The 18,057-nt window shown below is 39.8% G+C and overlaps 1 protein-coding gene across 19 annotated transcripts in view; it reads right to left on the minus strand.

The window, feature by feature from the left end:
- The window catches only part of mpdz (multiple PDZ domain crumbs cell polarity complex component), a 368,137-nt gene that overhangs the window by 181,446 nt on the left and 168,634 nt on the right, over positions 1–18,057 (minus strand). For all 19 annotated transcript variants that reach the window (XM_087996853.1, XM_087996875.1, XM_087996857.1 and 16 more), the window contains 2 exons: positions 13,660–13,821; positions 8,561–8,687 (listed from right to left, as the gene is read on the minus strand). In XM_087996853.1, the coding sequence (XP_087852979.1) occupies positions 8,561–8,687; positions 13,660–13,821 (289 nt within the window). The remainder of the gene's footprint in view (positions 1–8,560; positions 8,688–13,659; positions 13,822–18,057) is intronic.

Genomic DNA, 18,057 nt, shown 5'->3' on the forward strand with positions numbered 1-18,057 from the left:
CGTCACTTGACATTCAACATCATTTCTATTGCTGAATCCCTCACTGTCAATATTCTGGGAACTACCACTGACCAGAAACTGAACTAGGCTAGCCATATAAATAGGAGAGGGTGAGGACAGCAGATGCTGGAGATCAGCATTGAGAGTGTGGTGCTGGAAAAGCACAGCTGGTCACGCAGCATCCAAGTAGCAGGAGAATCAACATTTCAGGAATAGCCCTTCATCAGGAATACCATATAAATAGATTACTTACTTAGAGTGTGGAAACAGGCCCTTCGGCCCAACAAGTTCACACCGACCTTCCGAAGAGCAACCCACCCAGACCCATTCCCCTACATTTACACCTTCACCTAACACTATGAGAAATTTAGCATGGCCAATTCACCTAACCTGCACATTTTCCTCCAGGAAACATACCAGAGCACCCGGAGGAAACCAGAGCACCCGGAAGAAACCCACGCAGACACGGGGAGAATGTGCAAACTCCATGCAGACAGTTGCCTGATGCGTGAATTGAACCCAGGTCTCTGGCGCTGTGAGGCAGCAGTGCCAGCCACTGCGCCACCATGCCGCCCAATGGTCAAGACCAAATCAGAGGCTAGGAATATTGCAAAGAATAACTCCCCAAAGCCTGTCTACCATTTACAAGGCACAAATCAGGAGTCTTATGGAATACTGCCAACTTGCCGGGATAAGTGTAGCTCCACCAGCACTCAAGAAACTTGACACCAATCCAAAACAATCACCATATTCACAGACATTTACTCCCCTTACCACTGATGCACAGTAGCAACAGTGTGCACAATCTACAAGGCAGAAACTCAAGGCTGAAGTGATAGCAGCTTCCCTTCCCACATCCACTACCATTCAGAAAGACAAGGGCCATAGATGCATGAAAACATAAATCACCTAAAAGTACCCCTCCAGGAAACATACCATCCTGAATTAAACTATATTTGCTACGTCACTGTCGTTGGGTCAAATCCTGGAACTCTTTCCATAACTGCACTGAGTATACCTACAGCAAGCAGATTACAGAAGTTCAAGAAGCTCAATTAGCTCTTAAACACAATTAGTGATGGATAAAGATGTTGGGCCACCCAGCATAACCTACATCCCCTGAATGAACTAATGCTCTCTTGGGTAGAAAAACCAAATATCCTCATACTTAGAGTGAAGACATTTCTTCCCATTTTAGTACTAAGCTATGCTCCAGATTCTACAATCAAGCAAATGATATTTCAGTTGTCTATCAAGCTACTTCATAATCTTTCATATCTCAATAAGACCACTTATTATTCTAGACTCTAGAGTACATTGACCCTAATTACATTGCTTCTCATCGCTGGTTAACCCTTTCAATAATGGTACCAAACCTATCTATCCTATTCACTCTATCCACATTTGTTGTATCTCTCCAAGTATAACAGCATACTTTCTGAAATATGATGTAAATGGTACACAAAATTCAAAGTATGATCACACCAATGTCTTATGCAGCTGTGCAAGATCTCTACTCTTGTTCTACCCAGGCCAACATGCCATATCTTTTCATTTACGTCAATAATGTAGATTATTAATAGCGGAGGGCTCAGCAATGACTTTTGAGGCACTCCACTAGTCAACAGCCTGCTAATGTGAAAACTCCCAATCATAAGAACATATGAACAAGGGCAGGAGTACACCATCTGCCCTTTTGAGCCTGATCCGCCAGTCAATAAGATCGTGGCTGATCTTTTTGTGGCCTCAGCTCCATTTACCCCCCTCTTACCATAAATCTTAATTCCTTTACTGTTCAAAAAAGTACTCCCAAATTCATGAGCACTTATCTTGAGTTACATAAATCAAATGAGTTTTGGAAAACCAAATTATACATTGCTTGCTTCCCCCTTATCTACCATATTAGTTATTAACTTTCAATATTCGTCAAAGTGGATTTCCTTTTTGAAAACCATGTTGAATCATTCTAACCACACTATGCATTTTTTCGTACACTGCTGAGAAATTCTTTAATAATAAATTTCAGCAGTCTGATGTCAGGCTGATTGGTTTATAGTTCTTGGTTTGCTCTCTTATCTTATTAAGTATCAAACATTTGCCAATTTCCAATTTGCTGAAATTTCCAATATCCAGGAAACTTTGGTAAATCATTGCAACATGTTTACCATCTCTGCAGCTATCTCTTTTACAGGTTAGGGTAAAGATTATTAGGTGGTGGAGTTTTGATGGATTTTAAGCCCTTGAGATTTCACTCGCACTTCTTCTCTGCTGATATTGGTTAGCTCAATTTTCTCACTCATTAGCACCCAATTATGCTCGATTTTGCTAAGTAGCTTATATTTCCTATTGTGACAACAGATGCAAATTGGGTGTTCAAATACTCAGCCATTTCCTCACTCCTCCGAATAATACATTCAACTTTTAGTTTCATCATTCTTTACCTTTTCACATATTTGCAAAAGGTCTTTCAATCTCTTTAAATGATATTCAGTAGTTTACTCTCATACTCTATTTTATTGCTCATCAATTCTTTGGTGGGTTCAAAATACGCTGAATCTTCAGACATATTACTTTTGTTTGCAACATGAAAATCTAAAACTATATTTATCTCTATTGCAAACCACAATGAATCCCAATAAGTTTTCTCTTCTCAAGGCAAGATTTTGATTAAAAATATTTAATTATAAACCTTTCTTACTGTTAAATTACATCCTTTTATATGCTTACACATTCTGATTAGGCTAATGGCACTTTAAAATGGATCATAAACTCTAAGTAAGATAAAAACAGGTCTGTGAATGATCTTGTGAGCCTTAACTAAATGTGTGAATTCCTAGATGTTTTAAGAAATGTTTGAGCTCAAATTAATGAAGTAGTGCAGCACCTGAATTTTCAAATCGAGTTTATTAGATAAGAGACCATAGGATTGAATGGATCTGCATTCTCTCATTAGTCTTAGAAAAAATCTTAAATTTCTCTTTTAGCTTGTTTACTCAATCAAACTCTCTGCTCATACTTATGCAATTGCCTTTGTTGAAGTTCAACTTTTTTTTCCCCTGATTGGAACATGATATTTTCAAACTTTATGTGGAAATCAATTGTAGTGATTTTTACTAATGAATATTAATTAGCCACGCCTCATTGTGCAATAACACAATGACTAAAATAAGCTTATCATTCATTATTTCAGAACATATTGTATCAGAAAACAGTCATAACATCATTCGACAAATTCATCTTCCAGACCAACCATTGTTTATTTGATTTATCCAGTTACAACTTGCAGTGTTCTGTGGATACATTCATTGCATTAATTCACTTGGAAGAATATTCCCATTTCTTCACTGTCTATGGATCAAAACCTTGGAACTCACTTCCTATCAAACCTGTAGGGGTACCCACACTAGATGGTTTACAGCTATTCAAGAAGGCAGCATGCAACAACCTTTTGAAGGACAATTCCTGATGGGCACAAATGCTGGCCTTGTTAGTGATACTCACATCCCAAGAAAATAATATTAAAGCTGGACATTGGAGTGCATCTGGGAAAATTAATAAACAGTGAAATCTTGGAGGAACTGTTGGGCGAAGTTCACAGCACAGAATCAGATAAGCTAATTGCTGTTTTAAGTGTGGCCTGCAGAGAATCTGCACTAGTGAGTGGGTTCTTTCTTAATTATATGTTTTTGGAGATATGTCTCTTGATTAAACCTAAAATATAAGCCATAACTATTAATTTAACCTGGAGCAGCATTTGTAGAGGAATAAGACGGTGTTATTTTCTGGGTCTGTAGATTGTGAAGGAGCAAAAATGGCCTTTAATAGAGTGATATGTACTTCTTGTCAGATGTGGGAGTTTAAAGAGAGTTTATGGGTTACTGCGGATTATATCTGCCATAAATGCTGTTGGCTGCAAATTTTATCAGATCAAATGGATCAGTTGGAGAGACAGTTAGAAGCAATGAGGAATTTGCAACAGCAATAGTATGTGATGGATGGCAGTGATAGGGAGGGGGAAAGTCTCAGATACAGTCACATAGATGGGTTAACTCCAGGGAAGGTAAGAGAGGTAGGCAGCTAGTGCAGGAGTCTTTTGTGGATATACCCATTTCAAACAGGTATGCTGTTTTGGAAAATGTAGGGGGTGATGGATTCTCAGGGGAATGTAGCACAAACAGCCAAATTTCTGGTATTGTGACTGGCTCCAATGCAATGAGGGGTACGTCGGGTTCCAAGAGATCAATTGTGTTAGGGGATTCTGTAGTCAGAGGTACAGACAGATGTTTCTGTGGCCAGCAGAGAAAAAGCAGAATGGTGCGTTGTATCCCTGGTGCTAGGATCAAGGATGTCTCAGAGAGGGTGCAGAATGTCCTCATGGTGGAGAGGGGCCAGCAAGAGGTCATTGTCCACATTGGAACCAACGACATAGGAAGGGAAAGGGTTGAGATTCTGAAGGGAGATTAGAGAGTTAGGCAGGAATTTAAAAAGAGATCCTCAAGAGTAATAATATCTGGACGACTCCCGGTGCTATGAGCTAGTGAGGGCAGGAATAGAAGAATAGAGCAGATGAATGCATGGCTGAGGAGTTGCTGGATGAGAGAAGGATTCACATTTTTGGATCATTGGAATCTTTTTTGGGGTAGAAGTGACCTGTACAAGAAGGACGGATTGCATCTAAATTGGAAGGGGACTAATATACTGGCAGGGAAATTTGCGAGAACTGCTTGGGAGGATTTAAACTAGTAAGGTGGGGGGTGTGGGACCCAGGGAGATAGTGAGGAAAGAGATCAATCTGAGATTGGTACAGTTGAGAACAGAAGCGAGTCAAACAGTCAGAGCAGGCAAGGGTAAGGTAGGACGAATAAATTAAACTGCATTTATTTCAATGCAAGGGGCCTAACAAAGAAGCCAGTTGAACTCAGGGCATGGTTAGGAACATGGGACTGGGATATCATAGCAATTACAGAAACATGGCTCAGGGATGGACAGGACTGGCAGCTTAATGTTCCAGGATACAAATGCTACTGGAAGGATAGAAAGGGAGGCGAGAGAGGAGGGGGAGTGGCATTTTTGATAAGGGATAGCATTACAGCTGCGCTGAGGGAGGATATTCCTGGAAATACATCCAGGGAAGTTATTTGTGTGGAACTGAGAAATAAGAAAGGGATGATAACCATTTTGGGATGTATTATAGACCCCCTAATAGTCAGAGGGAAATTGAGAAACAAACTTGTAAGGAGATCTCCGCTATCAGTAAGGATAATAGGGTAGTTATGGTAGGGGACTTTAACTTTCCAAACACAGACTGGGACTGCCATAGTGTTAAGGGCTTAGATGGGGAGGAATTTGTTAAGTGTGTACAAGACAATTTTCTGATTCAGTATGTGGATGTACCTACTAGAGAAGGTGCAAAACTTGACATACTCTTGGGAAATAAGGCAGGGCAGGTGAGTGAGGTGTCAGTGGGGAAGCACTTTGGGCCAGTGACCATAATTCTATTAGATTTAAAATAATGATGGAAAAGGATAGATCAGATCTAAAAGTTGAAGTTCTAAATTGGAGAAAGGCCGATTTTGACAGTATTAGGCAAGAACTTTCGAAAGCTGATTGAGGGCAGATACTTGCAGGTAAAAGGACGGCTGGAAAATGGGAAGCCTTCAGAAATGAGATAACAAGAATCCAGAGAAAGTATATTCCTGTCAGGGTGAAAGGAAAGGCTGGTAGTATAGGGAATGCTGAATGACGAAAGAAATTGAGGGTTTGGTTAAGAAAAAGAAGGAAGCATATGTCAGGTATAGACAGGATAGATCGAGTGAATCCTTAGAAGAGTATAAAGGTAGTAGGAGTATCCTTAAGAGGGAAATCAGGAGGGCAAAAAGGGAACATGAGATAGCTTCGGCAAATAGAATTAAGGAGAATCCAAAGAGTTTTTACAAATACATTAAGGACAAAAGGGTAACTAGGGCAAGAATCGGGCCCCGCAAAGATCAGCAAGGTGGCCTTTGTGTGGAGCCGCAGAAAATGGGGTAGATACTAAATGAGTATTTTGCATCAATATTTACTGTGGAAAAGGATATGGAAGATATAACTTTAGAGAAATAGATGGTGACATCTTGCAAAATGCCTAGATTACAGAGGAGGAAGTACTGGATGTCTTGAAACGGATAAAGGCGGATAAATCCCCAGGATCTGATCAGGTGTACCCGAGAACTCTGTGGGAAGCTAGAAAAGTGATTGCTGGGCCTCTTGTTGAGATATTTGTATCATCGATAGTCACAGGTGAGGTGCCGGAAGACTGGAGGTTGGCTAACACGGTGCCACTGTTTAAGAAGGGTGGTAAGGACAAGCCAGGGAATTATAGACCAGTGAATCTGACGTCGGTGGTGGGCAAGTTGTTGGAGGGAATCCTGAGGGACAGAATGTACATGTACTTGGAAAGGCAAGGACTGATTAGGGATAGTCAACACGGCTTTGTGCGTGGGAAATCATGTCTCACAAACTTGATTGAGTTTTTTGAGGAAGTAACAAAGAGGATTGATGAGGGCAGAGCGGTAGATGTGATCTATATGGACTTCAGTAGGGCAATCGACAAGGTTCCCCATGGGAGACTGATTAGCAAGGTTAGATCTCACGGAATATAGGGAGAACTAGCCATTTGGATACAGAACTGGGTCAAAGGTAGAAGACAGAGGGTTTTTAGATTACTTAGAGTGTGGAAACAGGCCCTTCGGCCCAACAAGTCCACACCACCCTGCCGAAGCGCAACCCACCCATACCCCTACATTTACCCCTTACCTAACACTACGGGCAATTCAGCATGGCCAATTCACCTAACCTGCACATCTTTGGACTGTGGGAGGAAACCGGAGCACCCGGAGGAAACCCACGCAGACACGGGGAGAATGTGCAAACTCCACACAGTCAGTCGCCTGAGTCAGGAATTGAACCCGGGTCTCTGGCGCTGTGAGGCAGCAGTGCTAACCACTGTGCCACCGTGCCGCCCACAGGGTGGGGGTGGAGGGTTGTTTTTCAGACTGGAGGCCTGTGACCAATGGAGTGCCACAAGGATTGGCGCTGGGTGCTGTACTTTTTGACATTTACATAAATGATTTGGATGCGAGCATAAGAGGTACAGTTAGTAAGTTTGCAGATGACACCAAAATTGGAGGTGTAGTGAACAGCGAAAAGGGTTACCTCAGATTACAACAGTATCTTGACCAGATGGGCCAATGGGCCAAGAAGTGGCAGATGGAGTTTAATTCAGATAAATGCGAGGTGCTGCATTTTTGTGAAAGCAAATCTTAGCAGGACTTATACACTTAATGGTAAGGTCCTAGGGAGCACTGCTGAACAAAGAGACCTTGGAGTGCAGGTTCATAGCTCCTTGAAACTCGAGTCGCAGGTAGATAGGATAGTGAAGACGACGTTTGGTATGCTTTCCTTTATTGGTCAGAGTACTGAGTACAGGAGTTGGGAGGTCACTGTTGGAATATTGTGCGCTTTTCTGGTCTCCTTCCTATCGGAAAGATGTTGTAAAACTTGAAAGGGTTCATAAAAGATTTACAAGGATGTTGCCAGGGTTGGAGGATTTGAGCTATAGGGAGATGCTGAACAGGCTGGGGCTGTTTTCCCTGGAGCGTCGGAGGCTAAGGGATGACCTTATAGAGATTTACAAAGTTATGAGGGGCATGGAAAGGGTAAATAGGCAAAGTCTTTTCCCTGGGGTCGGGGAGTCCAGAACTAGAGGCCATAGGTTTAGGGTGAGAGGGGAAAGATATAAAAGAGACCTATGGGGCAACTTTTTCACACAGAGGGTGGTATGTATACGTAATGAGCTGCCAGAGGAAGTGGTGGAGGCTGGTACAACTGCAACATTTAAGAGACATTTGGATGGGTATATGAATAGGAAGGGTTTGGAGGGACATGGGTCAGGTGCTGGCAGGTGGGACTAGATTGGGTTGGGATGTGTGGTCGGCATGGACGGGTTGGACTGATGGGTCTGTTTCCATGCTGTACATCTCTAAGACTCTATGAAAAGTCCTGCAAGGTATACATTTTTGAATGTGGTTACTTATAAATTTTGTAAGGTTAACTTTAGATACAATTGGTCCTCACTGAATGTGGATTGGCTACCCATGGATCCACGTACTCACAAGATCACCCCAGTTCTGTTTTATTTCCGCAATAATTGACAGGTCCCAATGGCTTGTCCGATTCTTTGCAATAGATAGAGGTTTCTATTTTAGCACTATCCACATTTTTGTGCCATCCAGACAGCTGTAAACAATGAAGGCAGAAGGTCTAAGATGTAGAGTGACTAACATGTGGTCTGTATCTGATTAGATCTTTTCATATGACTCACGGCATCGCTACTCCTAATTTTGCAAAGACCAAACCCTCAGAAACTGTAAAAATATAAAATCTACTAGCTCTTTGAAAATATTGCAATAATGATTGAAAATATATTGGATAATAACTACGTAAACAATAAAGACTTAAAACATGGCAAAAGCACATTGTTTCTAGCAGCAGATTTAATAAATCTATACCAGATACATACCGAGGCTAGCATTGCCTTTTGCAATGGTAATGGTTTTCTCAAATCCTCTGGCTAAGGACATCTGTTTCTCATCACTCTCTTCAGTGGAGGACATGTTGCAAGTATCCAAGGAATTTTCGTGTGCATCCTTAAAGAATAGAATAATTTTGAAAATATGAAAAGACATGTCCTTTTAAATAGTTTTAAAATATTCGTAGTGAAAGGGGAAAGGTGGAGCGCTCTAAAAGCCGAAGATATCATTTCATCCTGCTCCTACTCAAACTACATGCTATATTAAATCAGAATATTTGTACCAGTGTAGGAATGTAGCAACTCCTTCCGGACTACTTACCTCACTCAACTCCTTCAGTCCAGGAACCCATGGAAAGAACAGAAGGGAGAACCTGTACATACAAGTCATAATAACTTTAAGGCACTTTAAGTTGGGCGGGGTTAATTTAGTTATCCAAAGATTAAGTGAGGATTTTGTGTTTAACATTTTGAGGGTACTATCCAAGTACAGATAGTGTAATTATTCAAAACAATCTATATTGCAAGGTCCTTTGGAGCAGGTGTAAGTTCAAATGCCCCAGGGAATCTCCACACAATCAGTGTTAGGACATTCATGAACTCCAATGCGCAAATTGGGTTATCTGTCCAGTCTCCGGTGATCTTGAGAAAGGAAGACTTGCTAAAAGTGAGGATTGCAGATGCTAGAGATCAGAGTCAACAGTGTGTTGCTGGAAAAGCACAGCAAGTCGGACAGCAACTGAGGAGCAGGAGAGTCAATGTTTCGGGTAAACGTCCTTCATCAAAAAGGAAGACTTGTCAAGGTACCAAGGAACTTGAAGAATTTTAGATTAGATTATTTACAGTGTGGAAACAGGCCCTTCAGCCCAACAAGCCCATACCAACCCGCAACACACCAAGACCCATTTCCCTACATTTTTATATTTGGTAGTGCATGGCATTATTTACACTGAATCATGTAAAATTTAAAGCATGGAGAAGCTCGAACCAACAAGAAGTCAGCTATCCTAATCTCACCTTTCCTGGTTTTGACAAACAGCCTAATATGAAATGCATATCCCAGTACTTGTTAAATGTTGATGGTCGCTGCCTCTAATATCCTTTAAGGAACTGAATGCCAGATCCACCAACCTGAGTGAAAAATGTGTCATCTATAAAGTTAATCATACCACCTGAAGAAATAACAACTTTCAGCTCTCAGAGAAAGCACCATCTAATTAATAAAGGCATCACGGCACTCTTTAGCTAATACTTCAGACAGAATTCAAAGAGAATATTCCTGATAGAACAACTGACGCAAGAAGGAGGAGGCGGCGTTCCTGAAAGAAGATCAGTGGACAGGGCAACAAGCATTCCAGAATATGTATCCTTGCAGCAATTTTGGGAGACGAAGTTCTATTGTTTTGCAATAGAAGTGGGATTTGTATTTATTGAAACAGCATACCATTAGGATTTTGTTTTATTAGGGAATAATTAGCAGTTAGAGGGGAATTCTTCAGATTGTTAGCAGTTCTGTTATTTGGTTCACTGTTTGAGTTAATCAACAAGTAACAATTTATTTACAGTAAATGAAAGGATTTCATTTCATTTAACTACACCTTTATAATAGATTGGAGGGGAGAGTGGGGTGAGAGGTAGGTGATATCACTTGTCACACCTCTTTCTACAGATTATGAGGCGAGGCTCTCTGGGTGTTTTGGTTTTAATTAACGGGGGTGGGGCGTCGATCTCTGTTTCATAATACATCAAACATCTCCGTCTTCCATCAAAGTCGTGACAACACGTTGGCAATTATGTTCTCTTGTCAAAGCATGTGTAGAGTTTACAAATTGAGTGGCTGTAACAATAAACTCCACTAAACAATCTGGTGTTTAATCCTTAACATTCTCCAAAAACAAAGATATTATGATCAGTATATATGTTTGTCTCAGATTCATCACTTGCAACATAAATGTTGAAATGTTGCAACACCAACACCAAACTCAAGGTCTCTTCCTCAGTGGTGGAATATTTCTGTTAATGAATATTCAACTTTCGGAAGAAATACCCAGAAGGTCTTTCTATCCTCTTGCCATCTTCTTGTAAGAGTACAACACCAACACCCACAACATAGCCACCTTGAATGGATTTACATAATTATTGGGGCAATGATCAACACAGCATTCAGGCTGTCAAATGCCTCCTGACACTCACTGAAATTTTATGGACTTCAAGTTAATCAATGGAGCACATATGCTACTAAAATTCATTATGAATTTTAGGCAAAATACCACTCAAGACCCAGGAATCGTAGTACCTCCCTCTTCACTGACAGTATGGGAAACTCCCCGATAATCTTCGTTTCACAAGCATGGGGCCATCTGTCTATGTCCAATGATATGGCCTTGGAATACAACTTGGGCTTTTGTGAACTCATTCTTAGCCAGGTCTGTCACCAAGCCTAGACTGTCGATGTACTCTACATAATTGGGTAATCACAAAATAAACTCTTTGATTAATCTTTGAAATGTGACTTTCTTCATAACAATTGGCATGAATTCAAGTGAGTAAAGTCCATTATGTGTCATGAAAGCTAAGACTATCTTCGCTCTGTTGGATAAAATTACATGCCAGTATCCTTTGAGTAAATCCAGTTTAGATGCATAATTTGTCCCACCTTCTCAATGCAGAGTCTTCCAAACAGGTCATCTGAGCAGGCTTTCAATTTCTTTTAGAACTTGTGCCAATTTTAGACAGTAAAGCCATTCAGGATGTTGGTTAATTGGAACAGCATTTCCTAATTCTACATCATTTGTAATCCGTTTAGGACTTCCCAGATTACTCCCAAATATATCTCCATGTGATTGTAATAACTCTTTCAGGTCATTTCTATTTTCCTAAATTTATACCAATTTTTGAGAACTTCATTGTCCAGTTCAGAATCACCTGAATTTGGTTCTTAACTGCGTTGGAACCAGTAACAGATTCTCCTTTTGCTTTCCTTCCTTATCAAAATACCATGTGAGCATATTCACATGATACACTTGGAGAGTTTTTCTTCTATCTGACGTTCTCAAATACTTTAGCTCACTCCAGTTCCTTTCAATTTGATAAGGCTCACTGCATCTCGCTTTCAAAGGTTCACCTACCAGTAAGGTTAACTTTATCTCCACTAACTACAAATTTTTGATCTCTTGTCTGCTTCCTATTTCAAACATATGCTATGCTACTTTCTAATGCTGTCTAGCCAACTCACCAACTTAATTTAGTAACTCCCTAAAATTTGGCACAATCCAAATATGTAGCTTCTGATCTCTGACTCTCCAATTTTTCCTCACTTAATTTCAATTAATCACCTCATGTTCAAAAACTAATTCAAGTTGACTCATTAGGTAAATCCATAATTGCAAAAAGTGCAATCCTCTGAATAGTCATGACTATAAGCCCTCAACATGATCTTTAAAGATTGATACCAATGTAAAATTTGATCTTTGAACAGATTATATTTCTATGGATAGTTCGTTTCTAGTTTAAAACAATTGAGCAACTCTCTGACAATCCTTTTAGCCATGATATGCATAATGCCTCTGGTAATCTAGTAGACACATCCATCATGGCCAAAAAATACTAATCCCCACTTTTTGTTTAGGGAGGGGTCCTACGCAATCAATCAAGATGCTTGTAAAAGGTTCTTCAACTGGAATGAATATTAAGGGCATTAGTTTTATTACTGCTTGAGGTTTCTCTATTACCTAACGTGTGACAGGTACAGCAAAACTCAACCAAATTTTTATGCAGTTCAGGCCAACAAACATATTTTTTCTATATTGGCTTGAGTCTTCCTTCTTCCCAAATGATCCCCTACTGGCAACACATATGCTACCTGCAACACCTCCTTTCTATAACCCATTAGCAATAGAAATTCCTGGCAAATGGGACTAGATTAATGTAGGATATCTGATGGGCATGGACGAATTGTACTAAAAAGTCTGCTTCCATGCTGTGTAATTCTATGACACTGTAACTGGTTCTAAAGGAGGGTAATTGGGCTCAAAATATTAACTGTTTTCTCTCCAAAGATAGTGCCAGACCTGCTGAGTTTCTCCAGCAGTTTGCTTTTGTTTCAAATTTCCAGTGTCCAGAGCCATTCATTTTATTTATTTTAAGGGAATTGGAACACAAAAATGAAGAAGACTTGTGAGAATTTTAATGGATTTTGTTAGACCATAGATGGTTCCATTGTGGTTTGCATATTTGAGGAAGGATGTATTGCATTGGGGACAGTATAGCAAAGATTTGCCACATGGATTCCTAGGATGAGAGGGTCACCTGTAAGTTGGAGTGAATTGGGTCTATTGTCATCTATAAGAATGACAGGTGATCTGAAAACTTCAAAATTATAAAGGAACTTGATAGAATAGATGCTTAGACATTTGCTTCCCATGACTAGGGACTCTAGAACAATCTCAAGCTAAGGGGTCGATCACTTAGCACTGAAATAAGAACATTCTTCACTCAGTTCTGAATCATCAGAATTCTCTACCCTAGAGGATTATAAATGCTCTACTACAGAATATGGGTAATATTGAAATGCAAATTTCTATTCTGTCACAGAATTAAAAGGATAGGAACTAGTGGGAAAGTGGAGTCCAAGTCTAAGATCAATCACAGTTATTAGATTAGGTTATCTACAGTATGGAAATAGGCCCTTCGGCCCAACAAGTCCACACCGACCCTCCGAAGAGTAACACACCCAGACGCATTCTCCTACCCACATTTACCCCTGCCTAATTAGATGGAATGCTGGAGTAGTTCGATGGATTGCAAGGTCTTCACATATTATTTTTGAACTTCTTATTCTCTCCTGAGCTTAAACAGTGTTGTTTTTTTTTTAAAAAGTCTCCCTTCATCTCATTGCTAATGGCACAGCTATTCTCATCTCTTGAATTGCCTTCCTAAAATACCCATTTTAATATATAAAAGTATTCATTTAATACTGAAATATACAATACCTTCAGGAAGAAATCTGCGTCCTGGTTCAAGTTAAAAAGAAACCACACCAACTATTTACAAATACAGAGAGACAGTTTAAGTTATAGAATTTTCATTACCTCATAACTCAGTGAGGGAATTGAGAGGTTAACAGTCAGGTCTGAACTACAAGCACTGCCATGCATGGCAACAGTAGAAGATTGATGGTCATCCTCTTCTTCAAACGATAAATCCCTCTCAAATGTTTTTCCAATGGCAAAACCTGTTTCGGTTGATTCTACCTAAAAATGAGACAAGGTTGATTATTGGATTTTAGTTAAGTGTGTTATGTCATCAAAATCAGCTGCCAGTATCTAGTTACAGTTCCCACAATTGATCAGATATCAAGGAGCAGAGCTGCAAACTAACACCATAGTGCAAAGAAAATGTTTATTGTTATCGACCGAGATCAAGTCAGTGCTATTTCTATAGGCTCTGAAACTTAAACATTTTCTGACTGATAATAGATTTAGTAGAGAAATCATAATTTCAATAATACATTCCAAATTGCATGCGAACTACAGTGGGTAAAGCAATGCAGCAATTTTTTTCCTTAGTCCTGCATTGTTTCCAATTTATCTTCAAAATCCAGCAAAAAATTGTGAATTCCTGTTGCCCCATCTCTTCAAAAGATTGTGGTGCATGTTCAGGTAGTTGCATTTACAAACAAAACAACCTCAAAACATTCAGATGCTGGACAGAGCCCTGCAGGACACCACTCAACACTGACCTCCAGGCAGAATACTTTCCATCTACAACCACTTTCTGCCTTCTGTTTCGATCAGTGGTTAGCACTGCTGCCTCACAGCCCCAGGGACTCGGGTTCAAATCCAGCCTCAGGGAACTGTCTGTGTGGAGTGAGCACGTTCTCCCAGTGTCTGCATGGGTTGCTCCGGTTTCCTCCCACAATCCAAAGATGTGCACGTTAGGTGAACTGGCATGCTAAATTGCTCATAGTGTTCAGCAATGTGTAGGGGTAAATGTAGAGGAATGGGTTTCAGTCGGATACTCTTCGGAGGATCGGTGTGCACTTGTTGGGTTGAAGGGCCTGTTTCCACACTATAAGGATTCTAGGATTACTAGTTTTAAGGTTGTGTTCCATGTTCCTGATAAGCCCACCACAGGTACAATATTTAGAATTTACCCACACATAGAATGAACCAATACTAATCAGCTTCCAGAATCTGCCTGTCTGGTTCATCAAATGACCATTCTCTCATTAGAATAATATTTCTCAAGTTTCACTTTCAGGTCTAGGTCATCTCCTCTAGTTTTACTGTTTATAGAGTCAGAATCATGTGGCACAGAAACAGACCCTTTGGACCAACCAGTCCATGCCAAACATAATCCCAAACTAAACTAGCCCCATTTGCCTGCATTTGGCCCATATCCCTCCAAATGTTTATGTACTTATCTAAATGTTTTAAAAATGATTTAACTGTACCCGCATCTACTACTTCCTCTGGATGTTTATTCCACACTGCGTCTTTTTAAAATTTTTCTTATCTCATCTTATAATATGCTGCCTAATCTTGAAATATCCCACTCTAGGGAAAAGACACTGTCATTAACCCTATCTATAACCTCCATAACGTCCCTCGACCTCCTATTCTCCAGTGGAAAAAAGTCCTAGTCTCTCCAGCCTCTCCTTATAATTCAAACCTTCCATTCCTGGCAACGTCCTGGTAAACCACCTCTGAATTCTCACTGTCCTTTAACAGGGCAACCAGAACTGGACACAGTACTCCAGGAGATTCTTCACCAACATCTTGTACAACTTAACAATAATATCCCAATTTCAATACTTCAAGGTCTGAAAAGTGAAGACAAGGGTATTAGATGCCTTCTTAACCACCCTAAGGGACACAAGCTTCAAAAGAACTATGTACCTGAACCCCTAAGGGTCTCTGTTATACAACACTATCCAAGGCCCTACTTTTATTAACACAACAGTGGTGTTCCTCTGCAACCTCGTGCTATAGGAAATAGCGCTATGGGGAACAGATATAGAAAATCGCACTGCAGGAAATCGCTATACCCATTCAGCAGAACATTCACGTTATCCAAACACCGCTCACAATTTGTCAATTGCGTTATAACCAATTCACGTTGATGAAACATATGTTATACCAGAACGACCTGTATAAGTCCTGCCCTAGTTTGTTTTACCAAAATGCATACCTCATATTTATCAAAATTAAACTCCATCTACCACTCTACAGTCCAGTGATCCAAATAAATCAAGATCTCTTTGTTAATTAGATAGCCTTGTTCACAGTCCACTACGTCATAGTTTTGGGGTCATCCACAAACTTACTAACCATGCCTTCTATATGTTCATCTAAATCATTTGTACAAAATCACAAACAAAAGTGGACCCCGCACTGATCCCTGTGGAACACCACTGAACAGCACCTCACCTGTACGCAGAAATATTTCAAAAGATAACTGCAAGAGGCCTCATAAGTTCCTCCTTAACTTCCCACAATGCCCTGAGATATCCTAGATCATGTCCCAGAGATTTATCCACCTTGATATTTTAAGACCTCCAGCACTTCCTCTTCTGCAATGACAGCAGTTCTCAAAACATCAATATTTATTTTCCAGAGTTCTTTAGCCTCTATTTCTTTCTTCAATGTAAAAACTGATGCAAAATATTTATTTAATGTCTTTCCCATCTCCTGAGGCTCAATACAGAGACAACCTCTTTGATCTTTAAGGTGCCCCACTCTCTCTCTAGTTGGTCTCTTGCTCTTAATGTACTTGTAGAATCTTTGTGGATTATCCTTAACCTAATTTGCCAAGGTTATCTCATATCCTCTCTGTACCTTCCTGATTTACCTCTTAAGAATGCCCCGACAATCTTTATACTGTTCAACAGATTTACTTGAACCCAGTTGTCTAATAAGTTTTTTTTATTCTTGACTAGAACTTCAATATATTTATTTATCTATTGTTTTCTAATCTTGCCAGCCTTACCTTTCGCTCCAACAGGAACATAATGACTCTGAACTCACATTATCACACTCTTCAAAGCTATTCCCACATCACACACCCCTTTACCTTTGAACAATCTAATGTAATCAATTTTTGAAAGTTCCTGTCTCATACCATTAAAATTTGCCTTACGCCAATTAAAACTTTAACGTTATGGAAGGACTATCCTCTTCCATAACTATTTCGAAACAAATAGAATTATGATCACTAGACCCAAAGTGTTCTCCTATTATCACTACAGTCACTTGTCCTGTCTTATTACTCAAGATAGGATCAAGTTTTGCTCCTTTTCTCGTAGGAATGTTTACATATTGAGAAGGAAAATCTTCTTGAACACATTTAACAAATTCATCATCATCCAAACCTTTAACATTATGGCAGTCCCAGTCAATGTTTGGAAAACTAAAATCTTGTACTAATTCAACATTATTCCTGCCTTAATGTTTTTCTTAAATCAAAAATGCCACTCCACCTCATCTTTTGTCTCTTTCTATCCTTCCTATAGCATCTGAAACGCAGAATGTTGATTTGCCATCATGTCCATCCCACAGCCAAGTTTCCGTGACAGCTATGACATTCCAATTCCATGTTCCCAAACAGGCCCCGAGTTTATCAGCCTTATCTGTAAGACCCCTTGCATTGAAATAAATACAATTTAATTCTTCAGGATGACTTCTTTCTCTGGCTTACTCTTGCCTGGCTTTTCAAATGAACTAGCTCTTTTTAGATTCAAAACCATTCATACCTATCTTTCTATTTACTCTGCTATTTAGGATTCCACCTCCCATTCACGACAATAGTTTACAGCCTTCCTTAATAGAATTAGCAAATCGTCCTGCTAGGATATTGGTCCCTTTTTAGACACATGAAACCCATCCTTTTTGAACAGGTCTTTTCTGCCTCAGAAGAGATTCCAATGATGCAAGAACCTGAATCCCTGAACAGTAAACCACCTCTTCAGCCATTGATCTCCTTTATCCTTTTATTATTTTTCCTCATTCGAGCTTGGTACTGGCAATAAACTGGAGTTTACGACTTTTGAGGTTCTGTTTTTTAATCTTCTACCTAACTTCTTATATTCACTTTGTAAAGCCTTAATATTTTCATTAACTATGCCATTCCTATCAATCTGTACAATAACTTACAGTTTCTCACTCTTTCGTTTAACAATATTTTGCAAACACTTTGAGACATCTTTAATCCTAGCACCAGAAAAGCAACATACTATCCTACATTCACGCTCACTGCCACAGAATCTAATGTCTGCCCTTTTCAGGGGAGAGTCTCCTATAACAATTCTTTTAAATAGTCAAACTCAGTCTAACACAAGTTTAATTCTTGGTGCCCAAGATCTGACTACCTCTTCTATTCTCCTCTGAGAAACTATTCTTTTCAACAGTACCCAAAACATCTGCACTTTAAGGTCTCTTAATTCAGCAACGCTGCCCAGAACTTTACCACAAAGTGTATAAGTCCTGCCT

The sequence above is a fragment of the Chiloscyllium plagiosum genome, unplaced genomic scaffold (genome assembly GCF_037043375.1).
Source record: "Chiloscyllium plagiosum isolate Xiang-an unplaced genomic scaffold, Cpla_swu_hap1 HiC_scaffold_2, whole genome shotgun sequence".
Taxonomy (NCBI): domain Eukaryota; kingdom Metazoa; phylum Chordata; class Chondrichthyes; order Orectolobiformes; family Hemiscylliidae; genus Chiloscyllium; species Chiloscyllium plagiosum.